Source organism: Daphnia pulicaria, chromosome 4 (genome assembly GCF_021234035.1).
Source record: "Daphnia pulicaria isolate SC F1-1A chromosome 4, SC_F0-13Bv2, whole genome shotgun sequence".
Taxonomy (NCBI): domain Eukaryota; kingdom Metazoa; phylum Arthropoda; class Branchiopoda; order Diplostraca; family Daphniidae; genus Daphnia; species Daphnia pulicaria.
This window is the reverse complement of record NC_060916.1, coordinates 1,832,991-1,854,805: the sequence shown is the minus strand read 5'-3', so window position 1 is coordinate 1,854,805 and position 21,815 is coordinate 1,832,991. Positions and strand designations below refer to the sequence as shown.

General features: G+C 41.1%; 5 protein-coding genes and 3 non-coding genes across 9 annotated transcripts in view; 6 read left to right on the top strand and 2 right to left on the bottom strand.

The window, feature by feature from the left end:
- LOC124336181 overlaps window positions 1-21,815 on the bottom strand; it is a 455,543-nt gene that overhangs the window by 173,252 nt on the left and 260,476 nt on the right. The gene's annotated exons all lie outside the window — the stretch shown is intronic.
- Window positions 1-21,815, top strand: part of LOC124336700 — a 580,524-nt gene that overhangs the window by 395,659 nt on the left and 163,050 nt on the right. The gene's annotated exons all lie outside the window — the stretch shown is intronic.
- Window positions 2,424-2,496, top strand: Trnav-cac. Its single transcript has one exon. It is a non-coding gene; the product is annotated as a tRNA-Val (tRNA).
- LOC124336242 (alpha-(1,3)-fucosyltransferase C-like) lies at window positions 3,932-5,942 on the bottom strand. The gene is made up of 7 exons (XM_046789968.1): window positions 5,554-5,942; window positions 5,061-5,387; window positions 4,886-4,988; window positions 4,589-4,800; window positions 4,336-4,483; window positions 4,176-4,264; window positions 3,932-4,118 (listed from the first exon to the last, which is right to left on the bottom strand). Exons 1-7 carry the CDS (start codon window positions 5,832-5,834, stop codon window positions 3,989-3,991), a joined length of 1,290 nt encoding a protein of 429 aa, XP_046645924.1. The 5' UTR covers window positions 5,835-5,942; the 3' UTR covers window positions 3,932-3,988.
- Trnae-cuc lies at window positions 10,059-10,130 on the top strand. Its single transcript has one exon. It is a non-coding gene; the product is annotated as a tRNA-Glu (tRNA).
- Window positions 10,380-10,451, top strand: Trnae-cuc. Its single transcript has one exon. It is a non-coding gene; the product is annotated as a tRNA-Glu (tRNA).
- Window positions 11,102-12,097, top strand: LOC124336487 (39S ribosomal protein L48, mitochondrial-like). Of its 2 annotated transcripts, XM_046790323.1 has the most exons (5): window positions 11,102-11,252; window positions 11,312-11,422; window positions 11,479-11,612; window positions 11,675-11,777; window positions 11,842-12,097. In XM_046790323.1, exons 1-5 carry the CDS (start codon window positions 11,238-11,240, stop codon window positions 12,034-12,036), a joined length of 558 nt encoding a protein of 185 aa, XP_046646279.1. In that variant the 5' UTR covers window positions 11,102-11,237; the 3' UTR covers window positions 12,037-12,097. The 2 variants fall into 2 exon arrangements, with proteins under 2 accessions (XP_046646279.1, XP_046646278.1); XM_046790322.1 differs by lacking the exon at window positions 11,102-11,252 and having other exon boundaries at window positions 11,294-11,422.
- LOC124336257 lies at window positions 12,640-14,430 on the top strand. Its single transcript, XM_046789994.1, has 4 exons — window positions 12,640-12,752; window positions 12,822-13,686; window positions 13,748-13,915; window positions 14,005-14,430. Exons 1-4 carry the CDS (start codon window positions 12,730-12,732, stop codon window positions 14,188-14,190), a joined length of 1,242 nt encoding a protein of 413 aa, XP_046645950.1. The 5' UTR covers window positions 12,640-12,729; the 3' UTR covers window positions 14,191-14,430.

The window sequence follows — 21,815 nt, the reverse complement described above, 5'->3', positions numbered from 1 at the left end:
TCTTCGTTGATTTCCTCCAGTGTCACTTCAGTTCTTTCCTCGCCTCTTTTGGGTATAAGAAAATCGCATATGCGGCACATGATGTAGTCCGACTTGCTCTGGTACAGTCCAATCAAGAAATAGAAAAAGGCCAGTAGAAACAACATGACCCACGTTCGCCAATCGACCGGAATGAAGGCCGTATTGCAGGCTGAAGAATCGGCGATCTTGCAGTATTTACTCTCGAGGCTGAAGCCGCCCAGGACGGCCCGCATCAGAACGGCGAACATTCCATCGCCCTGGACGTTGAAGACGAACCGGGCCGATCCATAGTTGGGCACGACGAATTGGATATTCATCAGCAAATGATGCAAGTATTCGGCCGACTGCTCGAACCAGAAACAAAACATGACTTTGACAATCAAGCGGACCGATTCGGCGAATCGCGATGGATAGTTGTACATGATGTAAATGTAGTCGAACATGACACGGGTGAATGACGTGTAGTATCGTCCTTTTTCTCGTCGTGTCAGATGGACGTTCCAGCGTTCCATGATGGCTCTGCTCAGGTAATTGTTGCAAAAGTAGAGATTGCGTCGGTATTTCAGCAGGAAAACGGTGGCGTAGATCAGAGATAACAGGACGAGTGACAGACACAAACCGGCCAGTCCCCAGCTGATGAAATGACGCAACCACCAAGTCCATTTGGAGGTGAACAAATCGAAACCGGCCGTCATCTCCAGCAGGTCGTTGTTGACTTTAGGTGTCAGCGGGTCGATGATGATTTCACGGGCCAGAGTATCCAGAGCTTCTTGATAATGAGCGAATGCTGCGCCAAATGCAGTGGTCTCATCAAAGTTCATGGAACAGAATTTCTCCACATCTAGCGAATCCAATCGTAGACACGAATAGTGTCCCAATTTGAAGCAAGTATCGGTGACCAGGGCGACGAAATCGACTAAAGGGCCGAGGTTGAAAGTCTCCGTTCTGCAAGTGCCGTAAATGAAGTGAAAACATTCACCTTTCCACTGATTCTGTTTGATCTGACAAGCTGCCTGGAGAACGTTGGTGAATGCTTGATCCCACTGGGCGAAGGTGCTCATTGGTGAAGGTGCCACTTGGCCAAACGTCTCGAAGATTTCCCTGTTCAACAGGTGAGCGCTTTCTTTCATAAATTCAATTTCTTGACGGTTCTGATCGCTGAGTCCAAAGACCTTCTGGAACATTCGGAAAAACGGCAAGAGAAACACTTTGACGAGGATCAGTTTCTCGTCGATGTAGAGGCCCATCAGGCAGATTATGTGGATCACAATCGAGCCGCAGTTGATGAAGATGCTTAGGATAGGTCCGAAAAACAATTGGGTTTCAAAGACGTGCATAATGCAGAAACCAAAGAGCGGGATCAGCAGTTCCATGGAGGTGAGGACGCCGATGGCCGACAGGTAGAATTTCGGGTACCACGGGGTTAGTGCGAATAAGCCGATAGCCACAAAAACAGCCATGACGTAAATGTTTTCAAAGTAGAGGTGGATCATGTAAAAGGCAGCCGATGTAGCGAATCCTATGAGCACGTTCAAAATGATGTTGTAGATGAGCTTACCTGCCCGGCTGAGGTATAGCCCTTGAACGAAAAACAGTAGAGAACACGCCAAACTGCCCACGAGAAACCAGTAAACATTCCATCGACGAGTGATGAGCGATAGACGACTGACATCTTCGATGGCGAGAACCAGGAGGTTGCCCAGTGATCTGATTTTATCCTGGACACCTTCGAGTAACCAATGGAGGGCTCTGATGGATCTGTCCCAGATGGTTGGACGGCGGTTGATGGGTTCGTCGTCGCTGGTTTCATCGCACGGCATTTCCCAGACTGTGCGAGATGAAACTGAGAAAAAGTCGCCGGGCGGTGGTAATTCGTCGCAGTGGGGCACCGGTTCTCCTTTGCTGGTGATGGAGATGCGGTTGATGTCGCAGACGGTCATAATCGTTTCTCGTTCGAATGAGAAATTCGACGATGAAGCCATCGTCGCTGGTAGAAAGGCAATCAGCATGCAGTAAATGATTGGTAACATTATGCTGGTTTTAGTTGCTTTAAGAATGAGTCAACAACTAGTAGACAGCAGCGTGAACTGAATTACTTTAAGATGGGTCGGCTGTAGTTTATATAGACGGTGCTGGGTCTCCCGGTGTTGGCAACGATAATTTGCGACCATTATTTTCGATTTTTAGTATTGCAACTTATATTTGAATGATTTTTATTAGTGATTTCAGTCATTAAATTTTATTTCCAATATTGTTCTGCTATAATAGTCGTAAATATTTGCAATGATTTATTTATTATTACTTCTTTAATCTCTGTCGGTCAGTGCGTCACCATTCTTGACTAAAGAACAACGAAAACCGATTAGCAAAATGATAAAACACTACAGCTCTGATAATTGTAAGCACTTGTAGTGTAGTGGTTATCACGGCTGTCTCACACACAGCAGGTCCTCAGTTCGAACCTGGGCAAGTGCAATAAGCTTTATCTTTTCCCAAAATACGACTTCGAATTTTTAATTCGGAAAAATTCAAGTCCAAGTTTAAGTTGATTAATAGTTTGATTAAAATTGGAAAGCTTAGGAAATAGTATCTCATGGCCTATCCTATTGTTTGAACCCCACGGGAATAACCAAATGAGCTATACTTTTATTTTAGGGGGCTATCTTTTCCTTCCAAATAGGTACGGCATGTTAAAAAAAATACGAAGAGAAATTTGACCTTCTTTTTCAAGTTTTTTCCTTTGTGGAAATTGTCTCGGAAAAAGATTTTTTGGAGGGGAATAAGCTAATCAGTTACTGTAAAAATGAAAACCGAACTAATATTTTTCTGTCGGCTAATGCTTTCTTAGTAATAGCTTTATTTTGTAAAGCTTTTCTTTTCACTTTAGGGCAGACGACAAGGGGATAGGTGAGAAAAAAAACATAATGGCTGACGCAGGTGAAAGTTAGAGAATGAAAAATATTCCGTTTCCTCACCCATCCCTCTCAGTCCGACAATAATCGAAATTTCAGCACGTTACTTTTGTATTCAAGGCGATTTTATACATGTATCCGTGTTCCGTGCTACAGACATAACACAATGTCAGGAATTCGAACTCGGTGGAATCTGGAATTAGAATAAAGTCTACGTGTGACCGTGAGTCTTCTTAAAACGGTAGTAAGGGCTCCATATTTAGATACACCTTTAGGCTGTTGAGCAACGACAAATGCTTTTGAATTGATTTGTGAATTGATTTCTGTTTCCCGATTAATGCACACTCCGCAAGAAACCTAATGAAGTTTAAATGCCGTATAGGAAACACGCTAACAGTAGTTTACGTTCCAGGCTATACTCTCAGCAGCGTCTACGTTTGAATGGTGTCATAATATTATATAATTATTGCCAACAGGCGGTATCATTAGGTATTGCCAAAATAAATATTACCCAACATATCTTGTCAAAAGCAAAAATAAAAATATTGCAAGTCAGCCCAAGTTATTTCTCAGCCTTTATTGACAACCATATCCTATTCGTCTAGCTGCCACCTGTTACCTGTGCGTTTTGAGTGCGATATTGAGACCCGAGTGATTGTCTTTGTGCGACATTTTTGCGCGTTTCTCTGCTCAACGAGGCGATGGTGGTATTTATTTCAGTCCATCAAGTTCCCCCTTCATTAACTTTCACTTTCAGTCGTTATCTTGGTCAAGTATACAATGGGACAGAGCACTATTTAACTGTCGCACCTATAGTGTAGCGATTATCACGGTTGACATACAACAGGTCCTCAATTCGACCATGGGCAGGTGCAGTTAACTCGACTTTTTGATTCAGTCATAAAATACTAAAATATTAACAGCTCATAATAAATGAATTATTACGAACGTTGATTCAAAATTAAGGAGAATGGAAACACAAACTAGAGATTCGTCGTTAATAAGAATTACGATTAGTACACGATAATAAAATTAAATCATAGGAGAGCACGAATCTAATCATCAAAAGACCAGGGAATTTGAATGCTGTGCAGGTCATCGACAGTTCCATTATGCCGGATCACAATGCCACGGTCTTCTGGAGCGCTGCATTTGGTGTTGTTGTACCACCAATCGTCAAGATTTCTAAACAGGATTTTTTTTTAAATGCTCTAGTTATGTAATTAAATTTTATTACACTACCGATAAATTTTGCGAGGAAGGTTGCTATTCAGTTTCTCGCACAAATCACAAAACGGTCGAGAAGCCAATTCTCCATATCCCGAATGCACCTGAAAATTAATTTTCGTCCGGAATAAATGTCAACGCTCAACTTAATTGTAATTAATTTGGTGTAAGTTACCTTGTAAACGTCTTTCCACCAAAAATGACGGAAATAATGTTTTTCATCTTTTTCAAGTTTCAGTAAGTGATCAGCTAACTCTTTCGGGTTGAACGACAAAGCATCAATGAACGAATGTGGTGGTGCAATCAGTTTATAATCAGCTCCCCTGTTTAAAAAAAAATAATTAAAATTTTTAAAAAGCTTATCCAAATAAATGTCTTGTCCAACGTAATTAAATTAATACTAGAATTAAATTAACTATTGAAATTACCCGAAAACGATAGGCACAGTATCACGACTGAGCAGATCGAAAAATCTTTTCGTGACAAAGTCGTCACAAATGAAACGTTCGAATGCCAGAACAAATTTGTAATTCTCGGCCAGCATGTCCAGACATGGCAGAATAGCCGCAGTGGGTGTTCCGTTCGTTTCCGGACAAATTTTAGTGCCACAGGGTCCGTAGCTATCTACCTCAATGTACTCCTGCACATAAAAAATGAAATAATGGTATTGCACGCTACTTAAAAGACTTGATTGTTGAGGTAATAAAATATTATTTGGAAAATACTCTCAACTCGTTGATGTATCCTTCCCGTTTGCTCTTGGATCCACAGCGAGCCACGTACCAGCCGACTAGCTTCTTCTTTTTCCAATTTTCTCGCATTCCAATTCTTGAGTAAAAATTAATTCATTATTTTAAAAGTAATTAAAAGTTTTGATGAGAAATTTTTAAAACGTCTTACTGGGGAAACGAATGTCTTATTTTCAACGGCTGGTCCAGCAGCTTCTCGATCCAGCCCCTCTTCCAGGTGATGTCGGCATTCTCCCGGTAAGAGATTGTCCAGTTGAAGAAACTCCCGAAATGGTTGTCACGCTCAAAGTAATTGCGAGGGTAGCACATGGGGGGATCGTCGGTGAGCAAAACGAATCGCTGAAATCCTTGGCGGCCGTGAATTTTCGGTAGTTCGCACAAGTTGGTGTAGAGGAACACGATGGCATCCGCTTGTTCAGGAATCACTTTGTTTTTGTTTTTCGACAGGACGCAATTTGTGACCTTGCAACCCATACGGCTGATATGATGAGATAAGAAAATATGTCATTAGATCTTAACAGTTTTTTTTCTCTTATTATAATGTCAAAATAAACAAATCAGCTGAGCCTTTAGTAGATTTACAATCTCCAAAATAAATTCTAAATGTTTAAACTTAATTTGACAAATAAATCAATTAAAATTACCTGAAAGAAGAGTCGTCGTCCAACGTGAAACCAAAGTCGCCGTACCACGGATTCCACATGAGAATTGTTTTCACTTTTTCAGATTCCTGAAAACTAGCCGATGATTGATGCTCAATGTACTTAACAATATCCAATTCTTTAACTTCAACATTTTCCGTTTCATCGATTGTCAGCTGTTTCAGAGTGAAGACGTTGAACAAAAAGAAGAGCCACAGCGGGTAGAGAACACGATGTCGATTGAGTTTGTAAAACACGTTCTGAAATCTACGTCTATTATTCATTGTGAATCAGCATGCAGCTCACCTATCGGTATACATTTATTGCCGCACTTGCAGTGGCTGGTTGTTCTGGATGGACACTTGACTATACGATAACTGACAGCCATAGACGCTGGCCGTCGACTAAAAAAGGGCGCTGTCAACTTTTGGTGCTACGCACGTATACATCCTATTGCTATACAGTTCCGTCCATGTATAGTTACCGTGAAAAAGTGATCCACGTGTGCCCCAGAGCAAAGATAAGAAAGTAGCACCAATGAAGGGCACCAGATTTTAGTATGCGAGTAAATATTTGATGTTAATTTACACATATGAATTTTGGACCTAAGCTAATATTGTTCTTTTAACAACTATTATAGATATCTCGAGTTAATTTAATTAAAGTAGAGTTTAGATTATATGACAAAGGGACATTGGGGCCTTGAACCCTTGAACCAATGTTAATTAAACCAATTATGCGTTTCTCGTCTTCTAACTGCGTCCTCTCATCAGTCTAACGGTCTCTTCGATTTTTGCAGTTATTTATAGACAAAAAACCTGTTTGAGTAAACGACATTTTTTGTTTGCTTGTTTAGTCCAAGTTTTCAGACTTAGAAGTTGCATTTGTTTATTTAAGAATAGAGCTAGAAGCACTCGCCGCGTTAATTATTTCACGCTCTAGGCTATACTAGACGCACTTCTTTGGGTTTGAAAATGACATGACGTAGCCTGTATAACTGAGTATAATTTCCAGCAGGAAGTAGTACAGATCATACCGAAAAGTCTTTATAATTATCAAAGGAGCATGAAACACCGGAAAGGATGTTTTTGTAAGAACTATTTAAAATTTGGGGTTATACAGCACGCGCCTGATTTTCATGGAACAATTTGCACATTATGTGGTTTGAGTTGGTACTGGTCACTGATGGGTACCAAGCTGGGTACCCACCCAGTGACTGGTGACCATGAATGAGACATTCAGTGGTGAATATTCTAAAACCTATCTGGGGATTTCGATCTGAGTTATTCATTTGTGTTTAGCAAGAATAAAATCGCATCTATTAATCAATCAAGTTACTGTTTCTGGGTATAGTCTTCTGACTATTCATTTTTATTTGAATGCAGATAATTTTATTATTACAATTTAAAAAATTATGTAAAATTGCACAGCAAGTCTCAGCAAATAGTCGGTGAAAACTTGAAAATCAAGCGTATTACAGACTTGCTTGTACATACAACTATGGAGCACCGGACGACCTTATGGCTATCCAATTAAAAAAAAACTATTCGTGTTTAACACTGAAAGAAAAAGTTTTGAGAAAAACATGAAACACAAGTTAAATTCATGTTACCATTTTAAAAAGATGGGAAGGAGCTAGTTGAGAATGAAAAGAACTCTTTCCGGATATCATAAATTTTAGTTTTGTTACAAAATTATTTGGCTAAAATGAATTAACTTTGAACAAGCTCCTATTACAGAAAGCCAAGCATTTTCAAAGTTGGCGCGCAAACGTCTGTAATTTTGGCTATAGTTTCGTTAGACAATTTCGATTTCCAACCTAAAGCTACGGTGTTCGAATGCCGGATTGTTGAAAAAGGATTATCTCTGGTCTCATTTGATTTATGTTTACTCAAAAAGACTTTCACCGAATCCGTGACGGGCATACCCAAGAACTTGTACAATTTCTCTGTCTCCAACTCAACGCTAGCGGCCAAGTCTTCAAACTTGATAAGGTAAAAGCGATCGGGAAACTGACTTTGCAGTTGACTTATTCGCTCTAGATCGTCTTTGACTTCGCCACATAGACGAGCTGCATCATTGCAAGCCGGATCTGGATCACACCAAGGCAAATTGATCCTGGATGCCATAACACCGCGAGGGTCGCGAACCAAGTAAATAATTTTCCACTCTTTAGTCAACTGATGGTCCGTTAGTAGTGACGAAAGCTCTTCAACTCGTAATCGAACCGTTTTAATTAGATGGACAGGAAAGAAGGAACAAAGCTGGCCAACAAATTCCGGTTGGATGCACAGAGATTGGTTGTGTTGACAAGAGTTCCAGACTCGGTGATTCATTACCATGAAATTTTGACTGCCTTCTACCAGCCCGTTCATGTCACGAAGATATTCAGTGGGAAACTGGCACTGGGAAAGGGATCGGATGAGTTCCGCCTTCGATCCGTTGTGTCGCTCGAAGTAGTACATCGGTTCGTACGAATAGAAAACGCCCGGTGAATTGCTGATGAGTTCGCCGAGAAAAGTCGAACCCGATCTCCACGTCGTAACAATCAAAATCGGCTTGATTGGCGGGACGTTTCCATTTGAAATTCGAGTGTAAAAATCGGCTGCTGATTGGTCCGGTGGCAGAAGAATTCTGTGTTCTGCCAAAAGTTGTTCGATCCGAATGGTTCCAATTGCTTCCGCAATGCCAAAATTGAAAGAGGCATCTTTAATAGCATTCAATATTTCTTGATTTCCTTTAAATTAATCAAATCAATTTGTTAATTTATTTCGATTTTCTTAAACATTCTTTCTTGTGTTACCCAAAGATACTGGTCCCAAATCAAAGGGATTAAAATTTGAATCGTTGAAAGATATCAAGTGAATCACGACAACGAAAGTCAACACCACCACCAAAAGAGCGCCGAGGGAAACTGAATATTTCTTTACGTATTTCATTCTGATGTCTAATAGTATATACTCCTAAACTGTTATAGGGATACTGTAACAGCGTGTAACAGCAATCTTCCTCGATGGATGACTCGAAATACACTGTGATAGCAGATGGCTTTTATCAACGACTATATAAGATGAGTGGCCTTTGGCGCAGGTATACGAGTACGAGCGTAATATAGTGAAATGACCATGAGAAAATTTTCATGCCCAATTGATTTGAAGCGACACTTTGAGTCTTCGCAAGGGCCACCTATTTTGAGCTACGGCTTTCCTTATGTGCATATTCCTACACCGGAAAAAATATCACTTAACCTACGCTGATCAAATGTACCCAGAAATCTTTCTTAGGTGGGCTTCGAGAGCCTTCGACCACGCGTGTAATGGTGTCCTAGTCCGCTATTATTTCAGAAGCCCATTGACAAGAAAGGAGGTTACAATACATTAATGGTCCATCGCACTTATATTCTTGCTGGCTTGAGCTGAACAGCAGGAAAAGTACTCCAAACCACTTCTAGCACCTGTAATAGTGTAGCGGTTTTCAAGGTAGCTGGAAGCCTCACACCCAACGCTCTTAGTCCCATCATGAACAGGCGCAATTAAATTACAGGCGAAAAACATTGGCTGGCTTTTGCTGAGTCATCCTGTAGTTTACTATTTTTCGAAAGACGAAACATTGTTTTGGGCTAAACATTTCATGAAGTTACTTATGAAGTTACTTATTACTTCGTATGTGTATTTGGTTGACTTTAGGATGGGTCGATGTATTGTAGGGTCGACTTTGGGGGAGGATCGAGTTTGAATTTCTAGGTAACGAATTTTAAAAATTATTGCTTTTATTTCAATTTTCATTATACTCTAGTTTATTATCGTTGGTCTGTTTGGCTATCGTCTCATCATGCGTTGCTGCGTCTTTAAAAATCTAATTATAAGAAGATCCCAAACAATATTTTTTTTCAAATCTTTACATTTTCTTTGGTATAGGTATAGCTGACAGCGCGCCAAAGTACACGCCTATGTGTTGCACTTGCAGTCTATGTATTTATTCTTTATTCGACCGTTTACAGGCCATCAGTTCTAGTTACCTTTATTGCCCATTATATACAGCTGTTCTGTGCTCTCGGACCATTCTCTATCAGTTGTGCAAGAAAAGGAAAGTCAGTAACCTGAACCAAAAGACGCCAAAAGATACGTGTTAGAAAAAGTTATATAAGGAAGCTTATATAACTACGTTACGTTTCGCTTCCTACCGTTTTACAGTTCAGACAGATCGAAAAAGATATTACTGTTGGCAAGTCTCACTTGTTACAACATTTTTCCAACCAAGTAAATAATTCCGTTTATTTTTACAAATTAAATTAGCCGTGGAATTACTTGTCGTCTGTTAATTCCTAATAATATCAAAATTATCATCAAAAAATCAAAATTTAATTGAAATCCCACTGTTTCAGCAACCAGAATTAGTTGTACTCAAATAGTCAAACTAAAAGACACCCGAGTTTGAATGAGATCACATATAGATTTTACACATGAAATCACATAGATATATAACAAATTTTGGAAGGTGGAAATATATCCCATATTGTCTAGTGGTTAGGATACCCGGCTCTCACCCGGGAGGCCCGGGTTCAATTCCCGGTATGGGAAACCTTTTTTCATTAAAAAAATGTGTTACCACTTCATGCAATCCTTTTAAAGAAATAACTAATATTTAAACGATACATTTTTGCCCTACGTAATTAGAAAAATTAATCCCGTTAAATATATTTATCAATTACAAATTGCATGTAATACACAAGTATTATAGGCTTACCCGCCTACCTAATCGCGCAAAGCGAATAGCTCATAACAACACAGTTACTATAATTAGTTGACAAAAATATAGCGGATGCAATATCCCATATTGTCTAGTGGTTAGGATACCCGGCTCTCACCCGGGAGGCCCGGGTTCAATTCCCGGTATGGGAAACCTTTTTGCATTATTTTAAATATGTTTTGATGTTACCAAGTTAATGGTATGTTATCCCGATTTCCTTCCGTGATAGACACTACTAAACTTATATAAATCTTTTCCCATGCAAGATGTATGGATTTCCGCCATACGTTCAGAATTTCCCAAGCTGCAATTTGTAAACAGGAAAAACGATCAAATTTAATTTATGTTTAATGTCCGTGTAATGAAAAAAAAATACGACATATTGGTCTCTCACGGACTCTCCGACCCGCTCCTGCCGCTCACGCATTTGTCTTAAGCTGTTCTACACATATTTCATATCCCACAATTCGTCAGTTTGTCTGCTTTAATAACAAATTTTTTAGGAATTAAATTGTCCTACATTTTTTACTAACTTCTCGACATGTCCTTTCATGGCTAATTTGGCTATAATTCTTTCTTAGCATGTATGTGTCGTGCGTGTCGTGTGTGTGTCGTGACTCGTGAGTCACCTAGAGAGCACAGAGATCACTTCAGAAGTTCAGAGAGTTTAGAACAGCGTAACTGCTTAAGCCGTCGTCCGTAAGACTTATATAGATTTCAGATTCTGATTCAGGTTGCACTTAGTCATTAACTACTTTTATGAATTTGCTTGACGTGAAAAAAAAATACCGCAAAAAAACCAGCCTAAGTTCCGGCATCAAGAACAGGCTTCCCGTGTTTCCCCTTCTTCCAATTCAATTTCGTCTGCTCTTATTTACAATTATTTTCTTACCGTCAGTCATTTACTTAAAAAATTGTCTTTTTCTGCAATAAATACAATGTTCAAGCTTCCGGTATTTATACATTAACATCTTTTTAATAAATAATGATTATAATGGTTGACTTTTTTCAGATTCTCGGTCGACTAATAAGGACAGTAGGGGTTTCACATACTGAGTTAGTAAATGTCATGTTCTCAAGAGGTTTACGAAGCAACTTTCCAGCCGAACCAGAGTATCTTGATGTAAGTTTTATCTAAACAAGATCTATATTTCAGAGGTATAATTTCTTCTTTTAAAGATTCAAGGTCCACAAGTACCCCTGTATGAGCCTCTAAATGTCCAAATAAAATCGTATGACTATACAGTTTTGGAAACATTTTCAAGCTATATACATAAAACGGCAGAAAATTTGGAAATTGAAGTCGAAGATTGGTATTTAGTAAAAAAATTGTAATAACTTCTGTTGGGTTAATAACAAATCATTTGTGTGACAGCTGGGCAACTCCTTGTCAAAAGTATAAAATCCAAACCTTTAAACCATTCAGTACTCAGGTTGACAACCAATACAATTTGAACTTGTATGAGAGAAATGTTCAAGTAAGGGAAAAAATTAAATTGTTAATTCACATTCTTATTATAATCATAATTTTATTCTCAATAGGTTGTTGACTTACCTACAACGAAAGCACCTCTATTTTTCCACGTAATTCAAGCTGCGTTACCCGAAGGAGTAAGAATGAACGTCAAGTTGCATGACGACACTGACGAACTGCTTCGTTACGTCCCAGATTTGGAATTAACACAACTCAAGAGTGAACTCGATGCTTTGGGCGGGCCATCAAAAAGCAAGCGATAATGTCTTTTAGTTTATTTTTGATGTAGGAATTAAAGGAATACATTGTAAAAAATAACTTAAATGTGGAATAGGAGCATTAAGTTAATTAGAAGAAAACTTTTGATAAAATCATATTACCAAGATGGGTTAACAAGCAGTCGACCACGAAGCGAATTTAATTCTCATTAAAAAAAACCCACTGTTCTGTTCTCCATAATTAATGGTAGAGTGACAGTTTAAAATGTCAATGCAAGAAAAACTCCAAAAAGATGTCGTTTCCTCGATAAGTGGTAAATATTCGATTTTAAAATGCTTTCTTTAAATATCGATCTAAACATTCCCAAAGAACGAACAGGTAAAATGTGTAATTCTTTTAGAACATTTCCGCATTTTTAAGCTTGTTATCTTAAAAGAAAAAGACAATTGCAACTTATATCAGTAGGCTATGCTTGTATGCGGGCAATGCGGCTACCTTAAGTTATGTAGGATGAGAGTAATAAAGAGTTGCCATATTTTAAGTAATTTGAAAATAAGATCGAAAAAGGTAACAAGCAAAATTTTAACAAATCACGCACCTATGTTTGTTCATTGTTAATTGTTTAAGCGCCAAATGTTTAGGTCAGAGACAAGTTTCATGCATCGTCTCATTAAAGAGGCGTGATTGTTCGACCCAAGTATAGGTCAATCTTTTGTTACTCTGTTATATCTTTCAAAATGAACTCCGGATTTTTAAAAAGGTGAGTCTGATAGTCTGTAAAAAATGGTAAAGTTATACATTGACATTCCAATTTTGTCATCTCTTACAGCCCAAAGTCTTCGAAAAAGAACATGAATAACTCGAGATTGAAACTTGACTCGCCCAAGTCAGTGATGAAACCAAAACTTCAAGAGGGCGGCAAAACGAATGGAAAAGAAAAAACGAACAACACTAACAGCTTTCATCTCACAGTCTCCGAGAAGAGCCATGCACTGAAAATCAAGATTGGCGGTGCCAGTGAACGAGTCGACAGTGATTCCATAATCAAGCGACCTTTAGTGGACCGCCAACGTTTGTCTAGCATTCAGTCGCACAGGTACAAACCGTACGAAAGATTGAGGCGAGACTACCATTCAATTTCTCATCCCACTACTCCGACTTCGGGCGTGTCGGAAGGAAATTCGTTTTGTAATAAAAATTTGAATCGTGGTTCTCCACCAAGATCGCGAGGCGTCATTCCAACCCCTATTAGTAAAGGTGGTTCGCTTAGTCCCGCAGCCATCCTTATGCCACCGCCTTCGAGACCTTCTTCGCCGATTCTCTCAGCAGCAGGAAGGAGGACTTTTACTCAGAGACCAAAATCTACATCAACTCCCCTTCAATCCTCTTCATTCACTAATCAAAAGAAAATTTACCCTTTGGCAGGCAAAGAAGTGCTAAATGCTACCCTTCAAGTGGTGGGTTCGGTCGGAGTTTCAATTGAAACACAAATTGGCCGGCTAAATCCTACCGCAATCAACAGGGGAAGCAGCAGGGACAGTCTTGTTGCTGGAACGCAAAAATTGTCTCAGCAACAAGACCTTAATCTCAGCACAGCAAGCTGTCTTTCCGTTATTAGAGCCAGGCAAAGTGTTTCGAAAAAGAGAGCAAAGGATCAACTATATCATCATTTAAATGAAGTCGTTGATGTACAGGTAAAAGAAATTCCATACTGAGTTACTAAAGTAAACAATAATGATTATTTGAATGATTTAGGAAATCCTTTATTCTTTAAGCACTGAAAGCCAAGCACGTAAAGATTTTCTTGATGGTGAAAGAGGTGCTCCTCGCCTTGCTACGGCAGACGTCAATGCAATTGAAACCATTCATCGTTTAACTTCTTTCAAACGTCCGAAGACAGTGAGTGAGTTCCTTTTGAATCAGGTATGACGCTGGTTATCTTTGAAGCGCCTTAATTTCATATACTTGTTATAATTTACCATAAATTACATTCGGTCGTTTTCACGGTGTAGGAAGCCTCTCAACAACAGGCGTCCAAGCATTTTAAATTGTTAATGGAAGGCCGCGATGAAATCCCCGATGGCGCCAACGTCTCTTACTTGGAATCCAAATTGATCATCCAGCGGGTTCAAAGTAGTGGCTACTTTCAACTGAAGCGAAATATTAATGCTAACGTGAAACTGGAAACTGAAAAATGAAATAAGTTTTTTTTTCTTTTTACATTTTGAAACATTTTACTCAATATTTGAATTGTTTCGTTTTTAAGTTTGTTTTTCAATTTTTGTTCCATTCATTAACCAAGAATTACTTTTTAAAACAGCGTATGTATACGTGTGTAATGTGTTAGTGTCACATCCGTTGCGTGTGAAAATAATCTATGCATTACTAGTACTAGCTTGTGTGCGGTAATATAGAAAAATACATTGACCAAATCTGAATCTCTTATTTTCAATGGCTTTCAAGTTTCAAGTCTTTAAAAACGAATATTTTTTTTAGATAGCCTACAATTCAAATTTCTTCTCTTTTTTCTTTGTCATCTAAACATCTAGTGATTTTTTTAATGCGAAACGGAAGTAATTATTATATTTTCTTATTCTTAAGAAAATTATCACGTATATTCTTAAGAGCTTTAACTGCAAAACTTAAATACAAATCTGGATATTGCGTCATGGTTGGGTCATCAAAGATTTCGCCATCACGGCGATGCTATAGACATCTGGTGGTGATTTATTTTGACCTAAAGTGAAAAATTTGTAGTCGTAGTTGTAACCGCCAGATGTCACAAGTCGTAAAACAATTATTTTATCAGTTTTTCATTAATTAGGGAAAACTAATTCAGTAAATAAAATGATTTTTGTTCTGGTTGCACCGCATATTTTTTGTGTAATTTTTAATACCAAAAAGTCTTAAATCTATCGTGAAACGTCCGAGCTATGGAGCGTTACAGACAGACATACAAAGTGACATGGCTTTTTTTTTCTTGCGTATGCGATTATTAGCTTCGCCCTTCGGGCTCGTAATTCGATGCTATAATAATCGCATACGCAGAAAAATAAAAACCATGTCACTTTGTCTGTCTGTCTGTCTGCTTGTCTGTCTGTGTGTATGTAACGCTCCATAGCTCGGGTGTTTCACGACAGATTTCGGACTTTTTGGTCTTAAAATTAGACAAAAAATATGCGATGCGACCAGAACAAAAAAGATTCCATTTTCTTAATTAGTTATCCCGTAATTAATGAAAAATTGCTAAAATAATTGCATAGCGACTAGTGACATCTGGCGGTTGAACTACAACTTTTTCAATTTAGGTCGAAATAAATCACCACCAGATGTCCATAGCATCGTCGGATGACGCAATAATTGATGTCCCAACCATGACGCAATAACCAGATTTCATTTATGTTTTGCAGTTATTTGACTAAAAGATGGTTATTTTTAAATTTCAATCACTGAACGTTATTTGTAAAAATAGGAACATGTGAGTTGAGCAAATTAAACGTAAATAACTTGCAAGGATATTGAACTGTGACAGAAACATCCCGTTTTAAGACAAAAAGTCTGTGAAGAAAAGTGTGTATAACAGATTCACAACAGAATTACACAAAAAATATGCGGTGCTGCCAGAACAAAAATAATTTTATTTACTTTGATAATGAAATGAAAAATGATAAGACGAAAAATAGATTTTTGTTATAGCGCTGGCTTGATAATGAAGACGGTCATGGTTCAAGTCTCATTATAGTTTTACTTTTTTTTTGAATAAAAATATTGTTTTGACCCATGCCCTTTGTTAACCATTACTCAGACAAATCAAAATTTCAAGATAGAATTTTTTTTCCAGAAAATTTCAGAGAAAAAACATAGAATTTACAGAAGAATTAGGAAAAATTAGGAAGGCATTTAGCAAAAAGTCCGACTTAACAATAGGCCCTGAATTTTTCAATTAAGACAGTTTTCAACTGGCTTACGACTATCCCTTCGCGGCGAGCTGATAAGCTTGCTTTTCTATCTTAATAAAAACGTATAATTTTTTGTAATGAACTTTGTGATAGGTTGTACGCTACACAACTTATTGTGTTATTTAATCGTTTTATTCAAGTAGGCCTATGTACAATTATACTTACAGTTTAATTGCACAATTTTCATTATCGGTTTAATTCGAACGGTATTCATTAAAATTCTGGTAGCGATACCAGTTTAGTGTGATCACAGTACATTCGGATGTTACGTACCGTAATGCTTTCATATAACTCTTGTATACAAAGAGAGTATGGATAGCAATTAGGGGCAAAGAAATCTGGCGAATGTAAGTGAAAGCTTAAAATTGAGAAACAATTGAGGTATTAAGAATATATCATCAACGCTACTTTGGATGACGTTAAAGTCAGGTGTATTCTAACTGTAAAGTTCTTTCGATGAAAAGGACGTTAAAAAAATTTAACTGGTCGCACCTCACCGCCCATGCATTGAAAATGTTCATTTTACGGAATCTCTCATGGAGTGAATCATGATTTTTGGAGCACACCAGCGATTCTTAATTCTTCTCCTATTAATTTTGTTTGATTGCCGAAAGCCACCATTCCCTCAGGTCAAGCAGTGTAAATAATGTGGGCTTCGCCATCTAGCGAGAGTCGAACACAACTGAAATTACGAATATTCAAAAGTTTCAGTTGCGTCAAGATTTCCATTATTTTCCGCTGATCACGGCCATCCATTTTGCTATCATTGACCTATTTAAAAAAAAAGAATTGAAACAAGTATCGTATGAAATGAAAAAGTAGTTGAATTTACAAAAATCGAGTTGGGAATGGTTTTTTCTTGGGCGCGGAAGGCAGCAGAATGTAAAGGAACACTGGGGCTTTGCTGTCGTAGTTTAGTTTAAAATTCCCTTTGTTTTCGATTAAATGAACATTTTATATTGAAAACGTCAAATTTTTCTAATGAACAGTGTATTTGATTTTACGCTGCACAACTTCTTGTAAACTTTTATCGCAATAGTTAGGCATGTTCAGCCGTGCTGCATTTTGAGATCCGTCACTTCAGTCATTGGTTACGTTATGTTGGCAATAATCATAATTCTGGAAGCAATACCAGAAAATTGTAAGTCACGGAACATTCGGTCATTAAAGGTGGAACTGATTATTGCTACTTTTGATACTCCAATCGAGTTTACGCAAATCAGTTATTAATGTTTTCCCGAATGTGAGTGATGTGATACTAATTAAAAAAATTAGAGTAATTAAGAACAAATCATACACTCTACGTCTGCCGACGAAAAAGTCGAGTGTATTCTAACTGCAAAGTTCATTCGTTGAAGAGGACGACACAGAATAATAACTGGTCGCACTTCACCGCCTATGCATTTGTTGCCACACCACGCCGGTTACGGGACGGAAAAGGACACGAACAAACGTCAGAAGATTAAACCGATGTATATTTCAACGTGTCCACCGGTTGCCTTCCAATGGACATGAAACACACGGCACGAACAGGAAAAAACGAGACGAAACGAGACACAATGGCTGCCAGACCACGCGTCTCAACACACAAAGTTACGATCCAGAAAGGAGATCCCGGCGTGGGCTCCCCACAATTCAAGACACGCACACAGAAATTACACAAACAATTTAAACTAGTTTTAGTTGACACGAAAAAACTGCAAGCGCTGGTGAAGCCAAGCAAAAAAGGAAAATTACGGAGCGGAGATGTGGTTCTCGCGACGAATGGATTCCAAGTCGTAGCGTGGTGGTAAGCTCCGCCCTTCGTCTCCGATTCCCTTACCCCTCGCGCTGCGTTGCCAGGTCCAAATTAAAACGCACGCTCTTGGCGGGCTCAGGAACGCCAACATCGCCGGCCCTGCGCTTCGTCATACGAAGAGCACCCTCTCGGATCCGGACGGATTCCAGGGGAAACAAGTGGTGAGCTGGTCGATGGCGTTCAGTCCCCTTCGTCTGGACGGTCGCGGAGCGGACCACTCCGTCATCGCCAGGGAATGTTTGCAAGATCCTTCCAGTCGGCCACGATCCACGAGGTGTAGCTGGATCGATGATGACGACGATGTCTCCTACTTCGAGATTTGGGCCTTCTCGGTACCATTTCTCGCGCTCGGTGAGGCTCGGTAGAACCTCCTTCATCCAACGATGCCAGAATTGATCCGCAACAGCCTGCGAGATTCGCCATCTCTGCTTGGCGTTCAAATCATCCTTGGTGAAGACGTCAGGCGGAAGATTTGGAGTTGCTCGGCCCAGCAGTAGATGGTTTGGGGTCAAACATTCGGGATCGGTCGCGTCCTCGCTCATTGGGGTCAACTTGCGACTATTGAGGATGTTCTCGACGAGCGTGAGGGCGGTTAACAGGATCTCGTCGGTGAGGCGTTGATTTCCTAGTACTGCTTGTAACGCGATCTTGGCGGCACGAACCATCCGTTCCCAACTACCCCCGAAATGTGGAGCAGCTGGAGGATTGAAAACCCATTTTGACGGCTGACGACTCAGGTGCCGCTGGATGGCATGTTGGTTCAAGTTCTGGAGGCATTCGGCCAGCTCTCGTTGCGCTCCGACGAAGTTAGTCCCGTTGTCGCTGTGATAAGACGCTGGGACGCCGCGACGATTCTGGAAGCGTTCGAGTGCAGCGATGAAGGAACTTGTATCCATTGAATAAGCCATTTCGAGGTGGACGCATCTTGAAGTCTGGCATGTAAAGAGAACACCCCAACGTTTGATGGTACGACGGAAAATTAACACCTCGATGGGGCCGAAGTAATCTACACCGGTGTGGGTGAACGCGGGATAGCCAATTTTTAACCGGGAAGCGGGTAGAGCAGCCATGAATGGATTCCTTGCTTTCGCGTTTATCCTTCTGCAACGGTGACACTGGTGGTAAGCTCGTTGGGACGCGATTCGGCCCTTCGGAATCCAGTATTGCTGACGCGCCTCGTGATGAAGCTGGCTAGCCGATAGATGGCCGCGATCACGGTGGAGTTTGAAGAGAATTAGCTCAGTCATCCGCTCGGAACGAGGCAGAATGATTGGGTGGCGGACGTCGATCGGGAGAGGCGCCTTTTCAAGTCGCCCGCCAACACACATGAGGCCGCGGTGGTCGAAGTAAGGAGTCAACTTGACGATCTTGGAAATCTCTTCGATTTGGTGGCCGGCCCGTAAGTCGTTCACCTCCTGTTGAAACGCGTTAGATTGCATCCGGCGGAGAATGAACGCCTTTCCAACTTCAATTTCTTCGACCGAAAGTTGGCCTATTGAACGCTGGTTGCGGTCCTTTTGACGGGCGTTCCGGATGAAGCGATAAATATAGGCGACGGTGTTGAAGATGATCAAAGGCCGGGATTTTCGTTCGATGAGAAGATCGATTTCGTCGCTTTCTCTTTGTACAAGCCCGACCCAGGACGTTTCGCGGATCTCTGGGTCGCTTGCTTCCACCGGCGGGAGAACTTTGAGTTTTGGCCATTCGTCGAGACCTTGAAGAAACGGTGGACCGGAGAACCAACGATGGTCAACGGTAAACTCAGAAGGATCCAAACCACGGCTGGCGTCATCGGCAGGATTGCTGGCGCTTGGGACGTAATTCCATTGAGCGGGCGTTGAACTTTCGAATATTTCGCCAACGCGATTTCCGACGTAATTGTTGAAACGGCAATTACGGGATGTGATCCAGCTGAGGACGGTTGTGGAGTCGGTCCAATAAAGAGTTCGGTCAAAGACGATGTCAAGCTCCGTACGCACTTGTGCGCCGAGACGCGCGGCAAGAACGGCAGCATTAAGTTCTAGACGTGGGATCGTCAGGAATTTGAGCGGAGCGACTCTAGCTTTCGAGATGATGAACCGGACACTGGCTGATTCATCGCTGAACAAAAATCGGATGTATGCGACAGCGCCGAAGCCCAATTCTGAGGCGTCTCCAAAAACGTGTAGTTCGGTCGCTACGATGTCTTCTCGGCTGGGAGCGATGCATCGTTTTAAAACGAGTCCGGAGAGTGAGGGCAAATTTTCTGCCCATCGGATCCAGCGGTCAATAAGATCTTGGCTTAGCTCGTCGTCCCAATCGAATTTGTGGCGCCATATATCCTGCATGAGGACCTTCGCTTGGAAAACTATCGGCGCTAGAAAGCCGAGGGGGTCGAAGATGCTGAAAATTGACTTAAGAAGATCTCGTTTTGTTCTTCCACCAGGATCCGCCTTTGCACCTAGGACGAAGACGTCGCGACGGAAATCCCAGACTAGACCGAGAGTTCGTTCGATCGGATCGGCGTCCAAGTCCATATTGATGGATGCTCCTTCCTGCTGAATCCCTGGAAGTGACTTCCTTACGGCTTCGTTGGAAGTGGCCCACTGCGTCAATGGGAAACCTCCAACCTTCAGAGCTTCAGTCAATCGGTGGGCAGTCGAGATAGCTTCGGTGGTGGAAGGAAAGGACGCTAGCCAATTATCCACGTAGAAATGTCGAGTGATTTGGGGTAGCAGCGATTCCGCATCTTTGCTGTCTTTGACGGCTTGTTGTAGTGCGTTGGCACAGACGGCCGGTGAAGAGACAGCACCGAAGAGATGTACGTCCATCTGGTAGATATCCGGAGGTTTAGTATCACCTGGATCACGCCAGATGAAGCGGAAAGCCGGCCCGTCGGAAGGTCTCACTCGCACTTGATGGAACATCTTTTCCACGTCGGCGACGATCGGAACTGCATGCTGTCGGAATCGGAGAAGAATGCCGATGAGATTGGTTAGAAGATCAGGACCTTTCAAAAGAACGTCGTTGAGGCACACTCCTTTGTACTTGGCGGACAGGTCGAAAACGACTCTGCATTTTCCCGGCTTGTTCGGATTGAAGACGGGATGATGCGAGCAATACCAGGTTCGCCCATCTGGACCAGAGTCAATTTCTTCCTTCGATAATTTTCGGGCGTGCTTCAGGTTGACGTAGGTGTTAATGACGGCCCGGTAAGTCTCGGCAAGTTCTTCGTTTTTGGCGAATTTACCTTCGAGGTTAGAAAATCGCCGTTGGGTGGAAAAGAAGTTGTTTGGGACAACGGAATCATCCGCTTTCCAGAGCAGACCCACCTCGTACCTTTCACCGGTGTGTCTGGTAGTGCTGTTCAAGATCTCCCACGCTCGCTTCTCTTCCGCACCAATTGGTTTTGCGACGTTTGGCTTCGTCCCGAACGTGTCGGCTTCGATGAATTGATGCAGCATGACGTCACAATCCCTTTCGGCCGTGCTGGAGTGATAGCAGTTACTTGCTCCGTTATCGAGTCGACCACTTGGACCGCCTATGCACCAACCGAAAGCTGTAAGATAAGCGCGAGGAGCTCGTTGGTCGAAGGGGTCCTTTCGGGTCTCGAAGATTTCGATGGCTGCTGGATGATCGTGGCCGATTAAGATGGCGACATCTTCTTGCGTAGTCGGATAAACTGGGACGTGAACGAGATGAGGCCACTGCTTGCTCAGGCGAGCAAGGTCGATTGATCGCTTGTTCAGTTCGAAGGTTTCCATGACGTGAACATCCGAGATGTCGAAAGAAAAACGACCGTCCGTCGAAGAAACACTGAAATTGACGATCTTTCGATCGACAGATTTCGTCTCGCCGTTGACCGTTCTCGTCGCTACCCTCTCCACTCTGCCATGTAGATTGAGAAGGTTCGCCGTTTCCCCCTTTATCACGGAAATTTCGCTTCCGGAGTCAAGAAGAGCATAGAGCGGGAACTCTTTCCCATCCGTCTTTAGGATGATCGGAACGATCGGCAGTAAAATTCGGCTTCCGGACGATCTCGATGCAATTGAACCCGAGAATGTAGCTGGAGTTGGTGGCTTGGGAT